This window comes from Drosophila teissieri, chromosome 2R (genome assembly GCF_016746235.2).
Source record: "Drosophila teissieri strain GT53w chromosome 2R, Prin_Dtei_1.1, whole genome shotgun sequence".
NCBI lineage: Eukaryota > Metazoa > Arthropoda > Insecta > Diptera > Drosophilidae > Drosophila > Drosophila teissieri.
In genome coordinates, this window is record NC_053030.1 from 15665817 (window position 1) to 15686212 (window position 20396).

A 20396-nucleotide genomic window follows, 5' to 3' on the forward strand; every position below is an offset into this window, starting at 1 on the left:
TTCCAAAAACCACACTCCACACACACACACACACATACACCTCTCCGCCTATAAAACACACACACACACACTCCAAACCGAAAAACACCACTGAACCACTCTGAACCACAACTGCTGCCACTTTTGCTATCCGCTGCCAACGCCCGCCAACCAATCAACTGATACCGATACCAAAACCGATACCGATACCGATGTGCGCTGCAACCACGAAAATCGATCCAATGCATCGATAAATATATGCCACCTGATAATGATATAACCGATATGTAAATGCCCATCCCAAAACCAAAACAAACAAAAAAAAAAACACAAAAATAATATTGAATTACCCAACGATGATCAACGAAATGCGGGCGTCGTGTTGTGTATGTGTTTGCGATCGATGGCGATAATTGCGATGAATCCGATTGCTAATGCGATAATGCAATAATGCGATATTGCGATAACGATAACGAATCCGCATCCGATTGCAAATCCAGGTGTGCCGCGAATTCCTGCGCGGCGCCTGCAAACGGGCGGAATCCGAGTGCCGGTTCGCCCATCCGCAGGAGAGCGTCGCCAGGCACGACGACGGCTCGATAACGGTTTGCATGGACGCCGTGAAGGGCAGGTGCGCACGCGACCCCTGCCGCTACTTCCATCCCCCCCTGCACCTACAGGCACAATTAAAAGCGGCCCAAACACGCGCCACCGCTGTCGCTGCTGCAGCTGCGGTATGGCTATATACTATATATTTTTCTATACTTTTCGAACCTTCTCTTTGCGTTTGCGTTCGATCGACCTTAGCCCAGTACTTTTGATTTCCTTGATTTCCGTTGTGTTCTTTGTGCTGCCTAAATATCTTATGATTTCCATTATTTTTCGTTTACCTGCGAAAGTGACTTTTATGTTTTGAACATGTTTGCAATGGCGATGATTTCACAAATTGGTTTTTATGATAAGCTACTTTAGCCAAAGCGACGCCCATCAATGTAATGGCGTACTTTTAAACTTCAAGCAAAATGTTTGAAATCCACATTTTAAAAACGAGTTTGTGAAATAGCCGCCCAACTAGCGTTTCCTGTTTTTGTTTTCCATATAACCTCAACAGAGAAATACAACACAGAATTTTACTCCTGCACTAACACGCCACACGAATATATAAATATATTTCTATCTATATATATCATGTATATATCTAGCGATAGATGACCTTAGGCCATCCTGCTTAGTTCAAACTAGTTGATTGAATTTGCTTTAATTTCATGCCAAATTCACGTTCGATTCCATTCGAAATTCTCTTTTCATTTATACATATATATAATTGTATGTATATGGATTTAAAGCAAATTTAATTAGAAGTTAATGCCGCATGCAAACAATTTAATTAACTTTATGCAAACACACACGCCCTCACATATGAAATCTGTTTACAAATAACTGTTACTCCCCCCAAAAGCTGCAAAAAATGTGTGTAATCGTACAATTTGTAAAACACAAATTATGCTCTTTATTTATGCTGCATATTCAATGGCACTGCCAACGGTTATGCAATAAACGCTTTTGCGAAACTCGAACTCGTCCCCCGAGAATTTTGAAAAATTCAAATCAATAAACCAAATAATTCTGCCTAAAATCAACGTGGACCCAAAAAGTTTCAATAAATCCTTTAGATATACTGTGCCACATATTAGTGATCATACTAGAATATATATCTAGAAGTAGCAAAAACTATCAATCAATGATGTTTCCAAATTAGTATTGATAACATATCATATCATTGTATAAAATGAAAGTATAGTATACTCAATTTAAAATATGACCGCGCATGAAAATATTTGAATGAAGTCCGTGTAGAGGCAGCAAATATAACTTTATGGCTAATTGAAAACTCATTTGGCTGAACTTAATTATGTTTGTCCAAGGCAAATGAAATGTTCAACAATCATTTGGTGAGACGCCATACAAACCGGGTGTTCGGCGTCATTTAGATGTTAATTTTGTTTGTAGATCAATAAATAATTATATTTTTTAAGTACGCGCCCCAGACAGAAACAAACAAACAGCGTGGGTAGATGGAAGAGCATAATCCTGCGAGGAGATGGGCAAAAAAAGGAGGGAATGGGGCCGAAAATATCCGGCAACACGGGAAATATGTTGAAGCTCACATAAAACACGCCATAAATGTTGATTTTCGTTGGGCCAAAATTAACATTTATTACAACGCGTTAAAACTTTGAGCACGCAGGAGCAGGTCGAGCAGCAAGGGAAATGCGGGGGGAAAGCGGAAAAGCGGGAAAGCGGAAAAGCGAGGCAGCCGGGCCAACACGGCACTCACACATACACGTACACATCCACATCCACATGCACATATGGGCACGTACGTGGAACGTATCCGTGTTTCCCGGCTGCGTGTCCTATGCGCCGTACTTAATTCGCGACTTAATTGCTTTCTGCTGGAAATTTATTTGACGCAACAAACAACAACGATGTCCTTGTTGGCCGCTCTGGAATCGGGTGTGTGCGGAGAGGGTAGAGAGGGGCGGAGCGGGGTTGAGGGGCGGTGAAAATGACACACATAATTGCAGCATAATATCGCATAAAGTGAAAAATTGTTGCAGCATTTTAGGCGTAATTCAATCGAGGCTCTCCCCGTCGAGCGGAAGGGCATGGACAAACGTGATTATTGTATGAAAATGTCCTTTGATACGTTTTCCCGAACGCATACACACACACCAACCAGGCACATATGTTGACATACCCTCGCCTCCATGCTGCCACTTTCTGAGCCGATAATTGTATTTATGGGTGCTCGTTTAATGTGATTACAGGCCTGGTAAAAATGGGAATTAAACGCTTACCTTATTGCACCTGTCTGCTGTGGTTTTTTTTTATCGGGCATTATTTTGATCGCCCTCAAAATCGAATTTAAAAGTATAGGATACATTGCGACATCAAATATACCAGACCGATAAAGTGCTGCTGTTTCATTTCAGAACCATTTTCAAATAAAATATAACATCTCATTGTTAAATATCTTTACGTAGACTTTTTCAATTTAACATATATTATATTAATATTCTCTGTATAAACCACAAAATTGTGCAGCATGCAAAGTAAAAAGATTTCGTCGAACTATAATCTTTATACGTTGGTCGTAGTCCGACTTTAAAGAATTCCAATATCTATATTATACTCTCCCTAAATGTGCCCTTCAAAACCCACGTACTGTTAGATAATTATCCCTGCCCCTAATCGAGTTACATGCGTATTTATTGTTATATATATCTACATATATAAATCTAGCCAACAGACGCTACAAAACCACACCACAAAAACACAAAAATTTGCCTCTGCATATATGATTTTCCCATATTATTTCCCTGTGTTATTGTTGCTGTCGTTGATAAGCGTTTAAGTTTTGTTTATTATGATTGCTGTTTGGCATTCTGGGTCACCGAAACGTCCCCCATATGTCAGCAACCAAAGAGGGTAAAAAAAAAGCCCCATATCGATGGGGGATCTCCCCTCGACATCGATGGCGAATATGCCACCTGCCGCAGCGAACGACCACACAGAACTATAATCCCCGCATGTAAGCGTGACAAGAGCATCTCGGCCAAGAAAAAAGGCCGGAGGAAAAGTGAAATTGAAGGGGAATCGGCTGACGGCAGGACACCAGGACACGAGGACTGAGGACCCCCCTCTTTTTTCTCACCGAACTGACCGAAAATGTAAATGTCAACCTGTACGGGACACGGATACGTGTACGTATACGTATACGGACACGGTAACGGACAAGGCTACGGACACGGACATGGACAACGTGGATTAGTCCGGGCCGGATAACGTTTGAACCGGAAAATTAACTAAAAGCAGAGATTTCCATGCCAATGAATTGTCCAGCGGAGTCTGCTGGGCCAGCAGACCAGCCCGCTGGTTTTTTATGGACTCGACCCCAATACACACATGCAGCACGGGCTATATATATGTATGTATGTAGATATGGCGAACACCCCACGATGTTGTCGCGCCCAAGCGAATTAATCCATTTGTAGCATTCATGGCCAGTGACACTAGCCCAGAAAAAAAAATGGGTCGAAAAAACGAAGGAGTCGGGTCAACTGGCCGTCTCTTTTGCACCTCAGAGACTATCTGTCTCTTTTCGCTGCCTCTCCATTTAAATGCAAATTTGTCCACTCTTTCATGCGCTATGCGCCCAAATGTATGCTAAGTTTTTTGCCAGTGTCCTGCTGCCGTATTTGGTTTATTTTTTTATTTTTATTTTGTGGTTCTTGGTTATTAGGCACACATGAGTCCACTTTCGTGGCAAAAGGGGGCGAGAATCGGGCAAGAGCTGAATCCAATTGCGGTGTTAAACGCATTAGCATTGGGCTGTGCAGTACAATTTATGGGAACGGAAATTGGGGTCGCAACTTTGCCGGGGATTTAAAAGTGAACACTGGGGTATATGATATGGCTTAAAAACCCAAACTGGGTTACGCTGAAAGAACTCTATTACAATATTCCAATATCGTACCCAATACCACTAATCCCCAAACCGAGTTCTGCAATTTTCATTATCCTTGAGTTGCCCTCGCTATGAATGAGCAGCAGCAACGATACATCGGTAGGTATACTTGATATATAACATATAACATCCTGAAATAAAAGCCCACAAATGCGAATGTGTCTGGTCAAAATTGCCGAATCACTGGCAGATACGAGTGATTTTGTTGGCAAACCCATTCAATATGCCATTGCCTAAGATAGATCGTAAGCAAGAAATTAGTTTATGTATTTAAGAAAACAGATATTTTACACTTTGCTGGCTTTCGCAAGCTTTTTTACAAACGATTCTCTAACCAAACAAGGCTTTTCACTCACACGAAACTAACATGATTTCCGCTTCTTTTCGAATAAACCAATGAATATTAATCAAAATTATTAACATTTAGTTGGTATGAGTAACGCCGTTTTAAGGCTCTTTCAATATCAAATGGAAATCGTGTTTATTTGGATTACCGTTGATTTCTACTTGATTTATTCATATTTACTCTCTATACAAATATAATAATCCTTATATATGTACGATTTGATTTTTTTCTATTTATTTACTTATCGATATCAAAACACTTCCGTACTCTTCTACTATTATGTATTTTTCATCTGTTCGCCTGTGCCAACACAAATACAAACACACCCGCACAAACACACACACACACCCACTGAAACTGCTTATACGATGGATGGTACGAATACAATCACAAAAACACCCACACACTTGTGCACCTGAAAACCTAAAAAACTGAATATGAAAACGAACGAAAAATCTAAAAATGAACTCAAACAAAATTAAATATTCCCCCCTGCAATTTGTGCTGGAAAAAAAAAATAATACGAATTTGGACTCAATATTTAATTATTCATGGAAATCGCACGAAAAAATGAACAAAAAAATCAATTGAAAATGACAACAATGCCGCTTAAATAATTCAAATTGGAATCCCTCAACTATTTAATGGACACACCATTTAAATGCTTGTATATTTTAATAATTTTGCATATTTTCAAAAATGTTTGACACACGTACGCACACACACAACCACACACTCACATACACACACACACACACACACACAGACCTCACCTCTTGCGGCACACCATCACCAGCAACAACAACAATTGCAACACCAGCTGAACAACATCAACAACAACAACAACCACAGCACCGCTGGCGCAGCAGCCACCTCGACAACAGCAACAACAACCACAAACAACGCCGCTGCCGCCGCCGCCGCTGCTGCCGCCGCCGCTGCCGCCGCTGTCATGGGCCATCACACACTGGAAGTGGGCAAGAAGCGGGCGGCGGACACGACCGACATGTTTCCACTGGTATTTTTCTGTTCTTTTCCTTCACCTTGTGTTTTTGTTTTTGCGTTTTTTCAATTGTTCCATATTTGCATTTTTGCGTTTATGGTTTTTTCTTATTCAATTTTCGACCTTAGTTCGTTCCCCACATTCCTTTAAAGTTCTAACTGATTTTGCCTTGCCTCTGATAATTTTTCGTTGCATGCTTTTAGGCGTTCAAAGAGATCCCGCAAAGGATCTGCGCTATAAGGAAATATACTTTTAAGTAGATCTTGTTAAATACAGTTGAAGAGCTGCTTTGGTGTGCAGGAAAATAGGAAAAGCAGCAAAGATGCATCAAAAAGATTACTAACAAACTAAACAAAAGTTTTCTGAAACTCAAATCACATTTTGAAAAAGTATTTTTGGTGAATGCTTCACCAATGCGCGACTGACTCCAAGCTGGTCAAGCTTAACCACTTAGCTTATGAACCCTCCGTTGAAAACGCCAGTAACGCATGACCCTCGTAGCGAAATGCTGAAATGCGCTCGGTTTTCACCTAACCAAGAACCCAACCTTAGTTATTCCACCACTCAATCACTCACGTGCCCACCCACTCAGTTACTCAGTTAGTCAGTCAGATGCACATCAAAGTGCCATCAATTAACGTTTATCATCAGCATGGCCAGGTCGGCTGGGGATGCAACCCCCGACATTTAATTTACAAAATGAAGTCATTATCCGATATATCAAAAGAGCAAACACTCGCCAAGACACACACTCGCACACCCGCACACTCGCGCACAGCCACACTAATCAATACAGACACACCCACGCGCACACACACACAAACACAGTTTTTGCAATGGCAAGAGCGAGTTTAACCAATTACACGTGGCATATGATAAATCACAATCACAGCACCAGCACATTTGCGCTGCCAAGTGTTAATTAAAATGATTTAACCGATAATTGCCAAGGCTGTAGCTATGTATCTGTATCTGCAACTGTAACCGTAACTGTAGCTGTATCTGTATCTGTAGCTTTACCTTTAGCGGTAACTGTAAGTTTCTTTCTTTCGCTTTCGCCTCTGCCGCTGCCACTGCCACTGCCACTGATTGCATTCGCGAGCTTAATTGTTTAAGTGCTTTTCCTGGTTAATTAGCTGAACATGCAGCACCTGCAGCCTGCAGACTTTGTTTGTCCCGCCCCCTTTTCCGTTCACATTACGCCCATCACGCCCATCACGGCCGTCACGCCCACACATCACATCACATTGCCACTTATTAGGACTAAGTATCTGTGTACCCGTTTATGTATATATGTATCTGATTAATGCCATAACGCCACTGTACTGTGCCCAGGATATATCCACTAATTTCATTTGTGTTCTTCTCTCCTCTTCATTTGCTCTTCTTCGATTCCATAAACTCTTGCGTTCGTTTTTGAAAACACCACCTATCTCACCTCAATATCGATCTGTCGATCTGTCGATCTCGATATCGATATCGAACATAATAAATGCGAAATGTGTGTGTGCTAACCCCGATCCAAACCGATCCGATCCGATCTGATCATCAATCAAACAATGATAACCCAACAATCAACTACAAATCATACACTAACCGCATAATCAACAACAATCGATAAATGCCAATAAAGATGGATGTTAAAACGGTTGGTTCATTTTACTATGAAAACTTCGTAAGTACTCCAAACTGAATGACAATCGCCACCTACAGTAGTCCGCCTTGAAACCGATCTTCAACTATCTACTATATACACTATAAAGACTACAGCCTTAATTACAATATCAAGCGATAAATATATATATACACATCCAGACATGCTACTAACCAGATAGACTTTCGATGAACGCCGCATGCATTCAAAATCAATTGAAAACGCTCAAAGAATCGAGGACATTGGTCTGCTTCTTAAAAAACCATATAATTTCAATAAATAATCAACCATTAATGGAGACTTTTTAATCTTAACCAAGATATCAAAGCTTATATGCACACAAAAAATATCAAAACGATCGGAAAAAAAAATCACAATAATAAATTGAATAAATCAATAACACCGAAAGCAAATTCATTTCACCTAAATGTAAACTGTGTACGCTTTTCCCAATTTTCCACCGAACTGCACGCACTTTCGATTTGTTCAGTTGCAAACTACGTATAGTCAGCTTTGGTTTAGATTTCCATTTAGTTTTCAGTTTCATTCAGTTGAAAGAAATCGATCTTTTCAATTTAAGTATGATTTGGTATCTTTCCACCTCAAACGAATTGAAATTGGCGAAAAAAGCAAGCAAAGCGAACCAAAAAAAAAAAAATAAGAAATTCAAAATTAACCAAAAGCAAGCTCGTTTGTAAGCAATTGTTATAGAGTTTATGGTTACAAGTAGGCTAAGTGAAAGCTAGATGTCCCTCCTTTAATATATGATGACTAATGTATACTCTCCGTCTCTTTCTATTTCCTCACCACCACACGCTACCCGTCTCTGTCGTGCGAAGCAGCAATTCTCTGGCATGGTACCGTTCAAACGTCCAGCTGCCGAAAAGTCTGGCATTCCAGTTTATCAGCCCGGTGCGACCGCCTATCAGCAGCTAATGCAGCCCTACGTGCCAGTCTCATGTGAGTATCCCCAACAACAACAACAACAACTACAACAACCACCACAACAACAACATCAACAACAACAACAACAAAATGTACTACTACAACAACAACAACTACAATTAAGTAGCGTCATAACAACAACAACAAGTACAACAGCAACAGCCAGTAACAATATGATTAATAATATTAATAATAAAAGTATCATAAACGCTGTAATTGCTACTACCAATATACCATCATCAGCAATAGCAACAACAACAGCATCATCATCATCACTATCAGCGTTGGCCATGCCAACAACAACAACATCAACAACAACAGCCCTTACTAATCCTAACGATAGTGATAACGATTCCGATCGCAATCAAGACCATGACCAAAGTCACGATAGTGCTGCTGCTGATGGTGACGCTGATAATGCCGATCGCAACGATGCCATTGATCAAGCCAGCAATCAAGACAATAGTGACCAAGTGAATCTGAATCTGAATCAGAATCAGAATCAGCTTTCGAACGAAAATTCAAGTCCCGCTAAAGATTGTAATACAACACAAACAATCTCACCAAACCCCCAAGACACAGCAGCCACAGCTGCCACTGCAACAGAAACAGACACACTAGATACAGAATCTGCAGCAGCACTAGCAGCAGCATCTGCCACGCCCCCCAGCGGCGACACACCGCCCCCTTGCCCCCGTTCGCCGCAAGGCGATAGTCTTCTGCCCCTGCCCAATGGCCAGGGCGATAATAACAATTACTTGTCCTATATCAATAACAATCTGAACAATGGCCAGCTCAAGTCGGCTAATACCGAAGAGTTGAACGGCGGCGACTTAGAAGGTAGCAGCAATAACGCAGCAGCGGCAGCAGCAGCATCCGCATCACGCAACTATGCCAAGCAAAATGGCGAGGGTTATTCGAGGTATACGGTTAATGGTCATAGCACTGGCATCCTGCCAACGCCAACCACTTCTGCTCCGGCAGTTTCCTATCAGGTCCAGGCCCAAGCCCAAGCCCAAGCTCAGGCACAGGCACAGGTTCAGGTTCAGGCCCAGGCTCAGGCCCAAGCTCTGGCTCAGCAGCGCATCAACTACGCCATTTCCGCCTACAACTATGGCAACCTGTACTCCCACTACGGAGCAGCCACCTCCGCCATGGTCAGTCTGCCCAGCAGCACTCCCACCTACGCCCAGGCTCAAATGCAGCAGCAGCAACAGCAGCAGCAGCAGCAACAGGCCCAGGTCCAGGCCCAAGCTCAGGCCCAGGCTCAAGCCCAGGCAGCCTATGCCCAGCAGGCGTACGCCGCCTATGCTGCAGCAGCCGGTTTGGCGCCGCAGGCCAGCGCTGCCGGTGGCTACTACACCGATCCGGCTGCTCTGGCCAAGGAGGTGGCCCAGAAGAACTACGCCATGAAGGTGGCCAGTGCGGGCTCCAAGCCAGGTGTCTCCTCGGCCGCCGCCGCCTACACCGGCTTGACCCTCAACAAGAGCTATGTGGCCGCAGCAGCTGGCGCCCAGCCCGTTCAGGCCGCCCAGCCTCAAGCCGTTTCCATGGCCACATTGATGCAGATGCAGGCGCAGGCACAAGCACAGGCTCAAGCTCAGGCTCAAGCTCAGGCTCAAGCCCAGGCTCAGGCCCAAATGCGTCAGTTGGGCTCCCTGCCCAGTTCGGGACTAACGACTCCGGTGCCCGGCACCCCAGTGCGTGCAGCTCCAGCTGGAGCAGTTGGTGCTAGTCAGTATCAGTCGGCTGCCTTGTTGCGAGCACCCTCACCCATGCCATATGCGCAGGCACAGAGCTACTTCTATCCCGGCATGATGCCCACCGCAGCCTATGCCATGCCACAAACTCAGGCTGCTGCTGCGCAGCAATATGCAGCTGCTGCAGCAGCGGCAGCAGCCGCTCAGGCGGGAACGCCAGGCAGTGCCATGGTGCTGAATCCCTACAAAAAGATGAAGACCTCCTAAGAAGCAGGGCGATAGCAAACTGAAAGTCCAAACACAACTGTACTTAATGCACCAAGCCATCGAACAGATGGAAAAGTCACACCACATTAGATATATAGATATAGACACATCGAAGACGTAAGAATATGTGCCTCAGTTTTCTTTGAAAGGACATGCAGAGAGAAGCGTTTAGATCTTAGTTGTACCATAGGCCTCATAGCGTTAGACAAACGAACCATGACACGATAACTAAAATCAGACAGAAAGCGAGACAGATCGAAGATCGAAGCTTATACTAACACGAATGCCCAAAACTTGCTGACAAGAAATCGATAATTTGCCATTAAGTTATTTGACAAACGAAACATAACCTCACTGTGACTCAAAAGTGTTGCCATTCTCGCAAATGAATCGAAAAACCGTGCTTTCAAAGCACAAGCGAACGGAAGAGAAACAGATGTTAGATGATAGTAATACTTAAGTTCCTTTTCGGATAGCACTTAGTCAACTCTAGTTTATAGGAAGCGGTCACACAAAACGATTAGATGAAAACTTACAACGGGGGCGGGTCAGAGAGAGAAACGAAGAACTGTGATAGCGTAAAAGCTTTGAGGGATCAAAAACATAAAGCCAGGAAGGAGTTCAAACAAAAGGATAAACCTCTAATGCTGCTGCCGATGCTGGGTACAGTTGTGTATGCTTGTTGCTAGCTGCAGGTGCTTGATGCCATATCGCCGTCCCTGTCTCCCACATGCGGTAGTTCGAATAGCTGTCTTTCTCTCGCCCCCGCCCATCATTCATTTTTCGCGCTCTCTCTATCTAACTCCCTATCGCTGTTTCCTAATGTTTCCTAACTAGCTAGATAGCTAGCGTGAATGCTGTTGTAATTGTTTAAAATTGTTGAGCAACGATTATCGCGTAACGAATATTGTCTAGTTTATATAGAATACTTATACGATATACAAATACATATAAACCTAGCTGTGCGTGCTGTATGCTGCTACCCATATTCGATACAATATATACACCCACACACTATGTACTCTAACACACGCTCATCCCCCACTAGTACACAAAAGAAAAAAAAAAAAACAAAAGGCATTGAAATGACCAGGATCAATCTGTAAATCGTATGTCTAGCTTACTAATCAGATATTACAGTACAGTCACCACTCACGATCACGTCTCTCTATCTGTTTCACTCACACACCAAACACCCATACACTCTTTCAGACTTCTAAGCCAGCAAAATTAATTTATGTTAATGTTATGTTATCGAGATTTAAATTTGATGTGTTGACCAGAACTATGTAAACCCTTTTGATTTTCAACGACTATATCCATATCCTGAATCCATTCTTCATCTGTCTTTTAACAACTATCACCCATTCTATCGATGTATTATAAATGTTTTCCTTTTTGTAATGAAATTGTTAAGAAAAGAATAAAATCATTGACAAACAGAACTAAGTTTTTAATGTTAGATCTCGTGTGATTATCAGTTTATCGCTTTACGTTCATTTCTATATAATTTGTATGTTGATATTTATGTATTTTTTGTACTTATAAACCAGTTTTTAGTGTAGTTTTTATATAATTTTTAACGTGTGTTCCCGATTGCGAAATATTTGAGAAGAACCTCCAAAAGCAACAACATAAATTTGCCACTGACTTGCGCACCTTAAGTTTTAGACCCCTCCCCGCCTACACCCCCCGCACCCGCTAAAACTCCTCATCCGAGATCATCCTACACACATTACTATTGGATATATACGATAATCTCTGTAAAATTGTTTTAAATTAAAGTACTTCTAATGTCTTAAAACGATTTGATGTTTGCCACTAATTTTTATCCTAATTCTAATTCTAATCCTAATTCTAGTTTAGTTTCGATAGTTTTTATTAATGTTTTATTTAAAATACAGTGTGTTTTTCTAAATATATAGTTTACGAAAAAACAAAAAAAAAAAAACAAATATATAAATATCTTATTGAGTGTTGGTATTTTACTTTATTTTATTTACTTATTCGGTATTCACTTGATATATGTTTTCCGTTGTGCCGCTTTCACATCTCACCTCTGACTTAAACGTACTCCTTTGATATATAGACATATCAGATATATCAAATACCGATCCATAAACACACAAGCTTTGCCGAGCGCTTTTGGGCAGAGCAGCACTCTATCCCTACAAATCTCTTAAAACCTTATATCTCTAAAACTTTACCCCCCTAGCTTCACAATTTTTTTATTTAAGATTAAAACTAAGATTATTTCTTTCATTCGCGCATTCCACGCAATCTTCCTCACACAGAGACACCCACATTTAGGACTGCCTGACTCCTTAACCTTGGTCTGCTTCCCCTCTTATTGCTTTTACTCCAATAAAAAAACGAACTTTCTCCCTCCGTAAATCCATTTAACCTATATATGTTTTAGCTCTTAGAATAATGGCAAGCAAAATGAGTACGCTAACGGTAGAGAACTAGTTGTAAAATCTGAATATACCATTTATCTAAATATACCTATCTGCCTATGGCCAGCAAATGCTTGGCTTACTCTATATACTCGATAAGAAATAAGCTTACTAAACATGGCAGCAGAATACAATATCGATTCGACGTATACCTATATATACATATATAATACTAATAAGTATAGCAAGCTACACCAGATTAAAGTATACCTATATTCATCATATATCTCAATGTCTTGCCTACAAGTATGGAAACATTATCTTTATGTGTCGTATGGTTAATTTTTTCGTTAACAACGTAGAACTGTTGCCGTTGGCCCATATTTTTCAGCAAGAGAAAACTTAGCGAAAATGTTCAGAAAACGCTCTCAAACTAGCTAAGAACTAAAGCAAAAACAAAAAAATATCTAAAAGTAAACCAAAACACCACTCACCACTGCATGGCGCCAAAATATAACTAACTTGCATTTAAGACCTAAGAGCTCATATTTTATTCCGCTTTTTCAACCTTTGCAATGCACCAAAAACACAGCAACAGACAAAAAAAACAGTATGTTAACATTACGGAGCAACAATATAGCAATGAATTGTCAGTTGACACTAGGATAACAATGAGTTAGGCTGATTTTGAGTATACAAAGGAATAAATGAAATATAACCACATAGAAAACCACAGTCCATTCCAATATAGTTAATTGGGTTTTCAGGCCTTGTTCAATAAATAGAAGTACAGTACCGTCCAATAGAAACGATAGTTTAGTGAAATCCACATAGTTGCCTCCTTTTAATTTGTAGCCTAACCACCAGAAGAAATCTCACACTCATTACACTGAGAGAAACCAATTTAAATTAGGTTTTCATTTCGTGCTTACTACCATCGACGATAAGTAAGCGAAAAAGTATGGCAAATCGATTGCATGTCAAATAAGAGAGTTGGTAACGGAGTGCAAGAATGTCGAAGCTAAAAATTATTCATAACATTTAAATATATATATATGTCGAAATATATATCTATACACACATCTATACACAAGCAAAGACACTACTGAATATGTTATATCTGTGCTAACATTAGTCGTATTATTATTATAAAGACAAACAAATTATATTGAAATTATATTATATACGTTTTATTGTAAAAACCGTAAAACAACTTGTTGGCTTCTTTTACTCGAACCTTGGAAAGTGATCAAACCAAAACTAACATTCTCTCTTTCTCACCCACTACTAATCCATAAACAACAGTTTGCTGTGCGTTGTCTCTTTCTCTCTCTCTATTTGTTGGCTGTTCTACTTGAATTCTTTTCTATATTTATTATTATTTGGTATATTTATGATTTTACTTCTAGGTTAATCTACTCATTTTGCTAAATATTTAAGTTAAATCCAGCTTTTTCGATCAATTTTTGCTTTTTTTTAAACAAAAACAAAATTATGAACCTCAGTGGTAACTGTTTAGGCGTACGTAAAATTCAATGTGTCCTCTGCTCGAATAAAAACTCTTTTGATTTCCTCACACACTTCACATAGACACACCCGATTTTCTTTAGTAGAACTCTCAATACACTTGGCTTGCTGGATTATCCAGAGATATATTACTGTATTGTTTGGCTAAAGCTGTTCTTGTGTATGGAATATTATATATATATATATGTCAATATTAAATATGTATACCCACTAGAGTTAAGCGCTTTTTGTAATGTTTTCAAAGAAAATGCTTCGATTCATTTTAAGTTTTATGCGACAAATTTGTTCTATTTTAATCTAAGACTCTCTTTCAAGCAAGCAACTTTATATACCTATCTTCTAGACGTAACTCTCACAACCCAAAGATTTTCCGTCTTACTATAACTCTTTCACTAGCATGATCCTTGAATCAGTCAGTCCTCCGATGTAATACCTACCCGTACTCAACTTGAAGCTTTTCTTTGACTTCATTACAAAAAGTAAGAGCGTCGCCGAAGAAACAGTAATGTTGTCTCTCTCAAACGAACACTATACCCCATCCTTTCGTCTGCCTAATGAAAGCGCTCGTCTCTCTCTTTTTGGGGGAAATTATCGTTGCAAAGTACGCTAGTGTGCGGATCTGATCATAAAATTTATTTTCCATTCTGTTCCATTCATTTAGTTGAACTTTATTGTGTTTACTTTGATTTACTGTCGTTCTACATATTTTGTGAGATCTTTCGATTGGAGCGTAATTTGTAATTTTCAGCATGTGCTCAATGAAACAGAACTTTTTTGTAGCAAGTATTCCGATATGACTATGACTATGAGTATGAATATCACGCAGTGACGTTGCAAGTGGCTGTCTCTTTCTACCCTCTATATATGTATCTCTCTCGCTCGCTCTCGAGACCGATATTACTACTACTCGTACATTGCGTTTGTTCACATACATATATAACTCGTGTATGGCTTCTGAGGCATGTGGTATGATGGTAAAGCTATATGAAAGCACTTCTAAGGTAAGCTGGTGCACCGCCCCCAATATCCGAGCTTTTGTTTACTCCCATAACGGTATACTTATGATTATATCTGAAGACTGATACCTGCTATATAGATGCTAAGTATGTCTAATGCTCACAATTTTTCGTTTTTGGTAGACTCGTTTGTCGTTTAACCGCTTTGATCGGCGGCGCTAAGGAAGATCGTAGATCGAATTTATAGTGTTATTGGTTCCTGTTCGATCGGGTCATCGATCTGCTTAGCCCACCGATACACCCATACACTCATACAATACACTTGTGGCCCGTAAATGTTATTAACATGACTTCTTTTTTGTTTCTTTTCAAACGAATTGTTTCTTTCTTTTTCGTAACAGCAGGATAACAAAAAAGATCCGCAATGTAAAATGTTTGACTGTTTGCTGAACATAGAGGAGACTTTATATACTCCACATGATACCAAACGAACACGCACACACACACACACGACACACTAACACACCAACACACTCCTATATACTATACGTACACTTAGTTAGCAAGCTTGTAGTGCGAGATGCTTTCTAGGTGAAGTTGCTTTTGAAGGCACTGCGAATCGCTTGAGAACGAGAACATCTAAAACCAAATAGAAAACTGCTTCAACTATTCCTGCGCTGGAAGAACCAGAGTCTATAGACCAGTCACATACACAGTACACTGCAACAAAAAAACCCCACACACCACCCACAAAAATAAAACAAACACTACAACTACGAGGCAAACTGGTAAACCGAAAGAATTTAGTGAAAGTTTTCTTGCGTTCCCTTTGAAATTTGAACTCCTATGCATACCCCAATATACATATATATTCGTACCCGTTTCTATCTACCATATTTGATTGACTTTTGCAGGCTTGTTTGTATGTATATGTAGTAAGTATTTGCCTTGTTTCTGTGTGATGTCCTGTGAGGAGCGATTCTCATCCCCCCCGCTTGATAACCGAACCGAGCTTACCCACATTTTTTTCTCGATTACAGCATTTACGGCTGACGCAGTAACAAGTTTGAAAATGCGCTTCAAAAACTGTGAATAGCTGCTGAGCTGCTGAGTTTTAATTTGTTTTCCTAATTATAATATGCTTTTGATTTGATAACTCATCATTTCTTCTTCTGCATTTTTTCAGTTTGCCGCTTAGCCTGCGCTTCGTTGCCGTTTTTTTTTTTCTCTCTAGTATAACATAATCCCCTTTATTTTGCAGCGTCAACTAACCCCAAACAACAAGCCCCCAAAAAGTATGCTACTGTTTTATAATTTGCTAATTTTCCTGCTCCCGCTGCCAGCAACCAGCTTGAAAGCCAAAACGAGACCAAAACAAACTGAACCGAACCCGAACTAATCTACGATAGGTTTAAGTGCGTTTTGCCTTTTTGCATATGCGAACAACAAAGCCGGAGATCCGAAAAAACAAAAACTTTTCCGCCAGCAACAAGTTAATTACACGTGGCCGGGGCATGGGCGCGGTCTGCGAAAGGGGCGAAAGCCGTAATTACAACACGAAAACATTGTTATTTTAGTGGGGGCGGTGGCGCCACGAAGGGCGTGGTGTCACACATTTACATTTATTAACTCGTGTCCCGTGTGGCCCGCAAAACTTTATTTTTACCTCTTTACCGCAATGTATTTTTTCATTCGAGGCTTTCGCCGCATTTGCATAATTCGAAATCAAGGGCCGTTAACGAGTTGGAAGATGGAATGAAATCCGACCAACATGTGGAAAAATGGGATTTTATCACTAGGCGTATACTTGTTATTCGCATATGCAGCCTACGCTTAATTTTAAGTCTTTAATGCAATCTAATTTGTTTTCATTTATGCGATGGATTTACGAACAATATAATTATTTCATCTAATTTTTCTACCTTTTTTACATGCTAACACACATGCGCAAAAAATCAACAATGATATATTAAACCAAAATAAAATGACAACAATGTTCTCACCATTTGCATGCAACTCAAACAAAAAACGAAACCAAATGTTTATATCTATTTAATTTATGAATAACAACAATCACGCACGGATTTGGATCGAAAAAACAAACGCTGCATGGAAAATCAACAAAAACCGAAATTAAAAAACTACTTTTATGTGTATTTTTGTGTTCACTCAAATTGCCCATTTTTTGTTATCACCAAATCACACTCAATCACCCACCCACCCACACACACACACACATATGTCTATTATAACATTTCTCTATCTCTCTCATAACGCATATTTGATTTGAGGCATGCTTTTTCGGCTTTTTGGCCAAATAAATATGGCCTCCTATAGCGAATCCGAAAATTCCCCTGAACGCTTCCTGTGTCATCTACACGGATGCCAGTGGCCAGGTACAGTCAGCCCTGGCTATCGGCACCACACCGCAGCCATCCTGCATGAGCGCTTGCCCATTCCCTTCCCCTATGCTAAGTTCAATCCTCTGACCCCTTTTAACCGTAACCCGAAGTGGAAATGAAACACAACCGGAGAGCAGCAAGTATTCGCTGAGACATCTGTTTAGTAAAAAAGGTCCTTGTAAAATTCTGCACCCAGAGTTTGGGAAGAAGGACCTGTTGGGTTGGTTGGTGGGTGGGTCATTCAGTTAATCAAATTAAATGCGCTGCCGCTCCTCAGACAAGAATCAACAATCAAACAGGCAAACAAACAAACAAACACAAACAGGGCCAAAGGCGCGGCGATGACGTTGACTTGGTGATGTCAGGAGCCTCGGGCTATAATATGAACTACATATACATATATACATATGTACGATGTATGTCGTGAGACATGAGCTGGACACACCTCGGGGTGTCATAGCTGTTAGCAGTTGTTTGTTCACCACAACCACCACACACACGCCACACCCACACCTACACCCAAACCCACACACACACACACCCACACCCAGCAGAGATGTTACTATATATAAAACTGTGTATTCTCTATATATTTCGATATCGTAGCCCAACCGGAGAGGGGCCTCATGTACACTCAGTGTCCGATGCTAGTGAACGGCACCTTTTACGTAATTAGGTATGCAGAGGTCGATTCCCCCATATATCCTCGTTTCTTTATCCTGCGGCGAGCTTCCTGGCCGATTTCGTTGTGCTTAGCTTTTGCCTTAGCTTCAGCTTTTCGTGTGCTTCAGTTTGGCGACTTGAGCGGCAAGGATCGAAGAAGCTTCGTGGCTTTAACTTTGAGTTCAGCTTTGGCAGCTTTTGATTTTCCCCTCCTCCCCCCATCTTTGCTTTCCGTGTCGCACTCTTAGGGCTACAATAAAAAAAAAACAAGAAAATGAGGCCTCGATATGATGGTAAAGACATTAACCCCACCTTTACGATCTCTCTTTCTCTTCTCTCTTCTCTTTTCTTATATTTCTAGTGCCGCCTATTAGGATATGTAATTGTTACCGCCTAGTACCGCCCCAATAGAACCTAAGAAAGAAAGAAAGCAATCAGACTGATCAGATCAGAGATCAGAGCATTTTTGAGTTCCCTAAAAGACATACATACACATATGAGTGAGTCCATCTTTGAGATAGCATCTTTGAGGCGCTTCGCTTTCGAAGCTTTATTAGCTTTTCTTGGCCCAGTTTCTGTTGATCGAATACTTGCTGCTTCTTCCACGGTGTGTTTTATTTCATGCCAAACTTTATTTCTCAGCTATGCGTTTAAGTTATACACACATAAAAAAATATATAACCCCGCAGTCCCCCAACCAAAGTGACAAAAACAAGAAAACCAGAAAACAAGACCGGCAAAACTACCATTTCGAGGAACACACTGTGATTATAGAAATAGAAATTCAGTACCCTTTCGGTTCATTTGCAAAGCCTCATTCTTATGATTTCACTACTCCGCCTTTTTAGAATGTTTAAGTCGATGAGAAACTAGCTTAACATACGAGTATCTATATTAAATGTATCATGTGAAACCGATAAGAACGTTCGAGACATACCTATACCACCTACATATATAGTTAGCTGTATTAACTACGACTAACATCTGGAACTCCACCAACATCAAGCAATTGTAAAACCGAAACCGTATTTATTCTAACCAACCATTAACCATTCTAGTGAACCATTTCAATATTATAAGATATAACTAATTTGTGCTCTTTTTCTTTTCTTTTTTCTGCTCTTCTCTTTTTTTCGAAACTGAAAACCGATGATAAATATAAAAAAAAACCAAAACTCCCCAAACCAAAAAAAAACTCGAATTACACAAAAAATCCAAACAACTCTTTTTGATTTTCTGAATTGGTTTCCGTTTGCATCCTGCCATATCCAAAAACAATACAAAAAACTATGTCTGAAACACAACCAACTTTCATGCCCAAAATATAGTTACTGGACACCCTCCCGGTGTGCCAAGATTTTAATAGATCTATGTGCAGTCGGTTAAATTGTAGATTCGTTCATTTAACTGAAGGTAAGTGCATGTGCCTAAGTTTCTTCCTTTTCCTTAGTTCACATTACTTTCTATATGTTCCCCTTTCCTTTCCTTACGTTTCCCATTTATGGGTTTAGTCTAAATCTATATCTAAACGCTTTTAGTGCTACCTTTTCCTAGACACTGTTGAGATGATTTCCAATTTTGTATCCTAAGTTGTAGTTAGGAAAACACCACAAGTAATTCTATTTAGTTATGATGAATTGGCTGCGAATTTGATTTCATAAAAATGGTCGACTCTCTTTTCGTGATAATTTATTGTCTACTTTTAAGTTTGGCTTTCCGTCAATATATTTAAACACACACAAAAATACACAGAAGTATGAAATATGAAATATTGTAAAGAACGTTTTCGAGCCGAGTGCAAGAGGTTCTGTTTTCGGGCAGCGAAATCTGAAGCAAAGTCTTCACCACTCACTTTCATAAGAACTCATGTAATTGTGTGAAAGTCAGCTGCAGCTTAAGATCACTTTTGAATATTACCGAAAAACTTGAACAAAATTTTTGGAAAAGCTTTCACTGTTTTCTAATGCCAAACCAACTTACTAGCTCACCGCCAAAAATCCGACTTACTAACGCTCCGCTCTTTCTTT

The 20396-nt window shown here is 40.3% G+C and overlaps 1 protein-coding gene across 10 annotated transcripts in view; it reads left to right on the forward strand.

Moving 5' to 3' along the window:
- LOC122613224 (protein muscleblind) overlaps positions 1–20396 on the forward strand; it is a 162323-nt gene that overhangs the window by 136216 nt on the left and 5711 nt on the right. For 2 of the 10 annotated variants that reach the window (XM_043787297.1, XM_043787296.1), the window contains 3 exons: positions 480–713; positions 5623–5874; positions 8356–13967. In XM_043787297.1, the coding sequence (XP_043643232.1) occupies positions 480–713; positions 5623–5874; positions 8356–10425 (2556 nt within the window). In that variant the 3' untranslated portion in view covers positions 10426–13967. The other 8 variants (XM_043787305.1, XR_006325672.1, XM_043787298.1 and 5 more) reach the window with 8 other exon arrangements.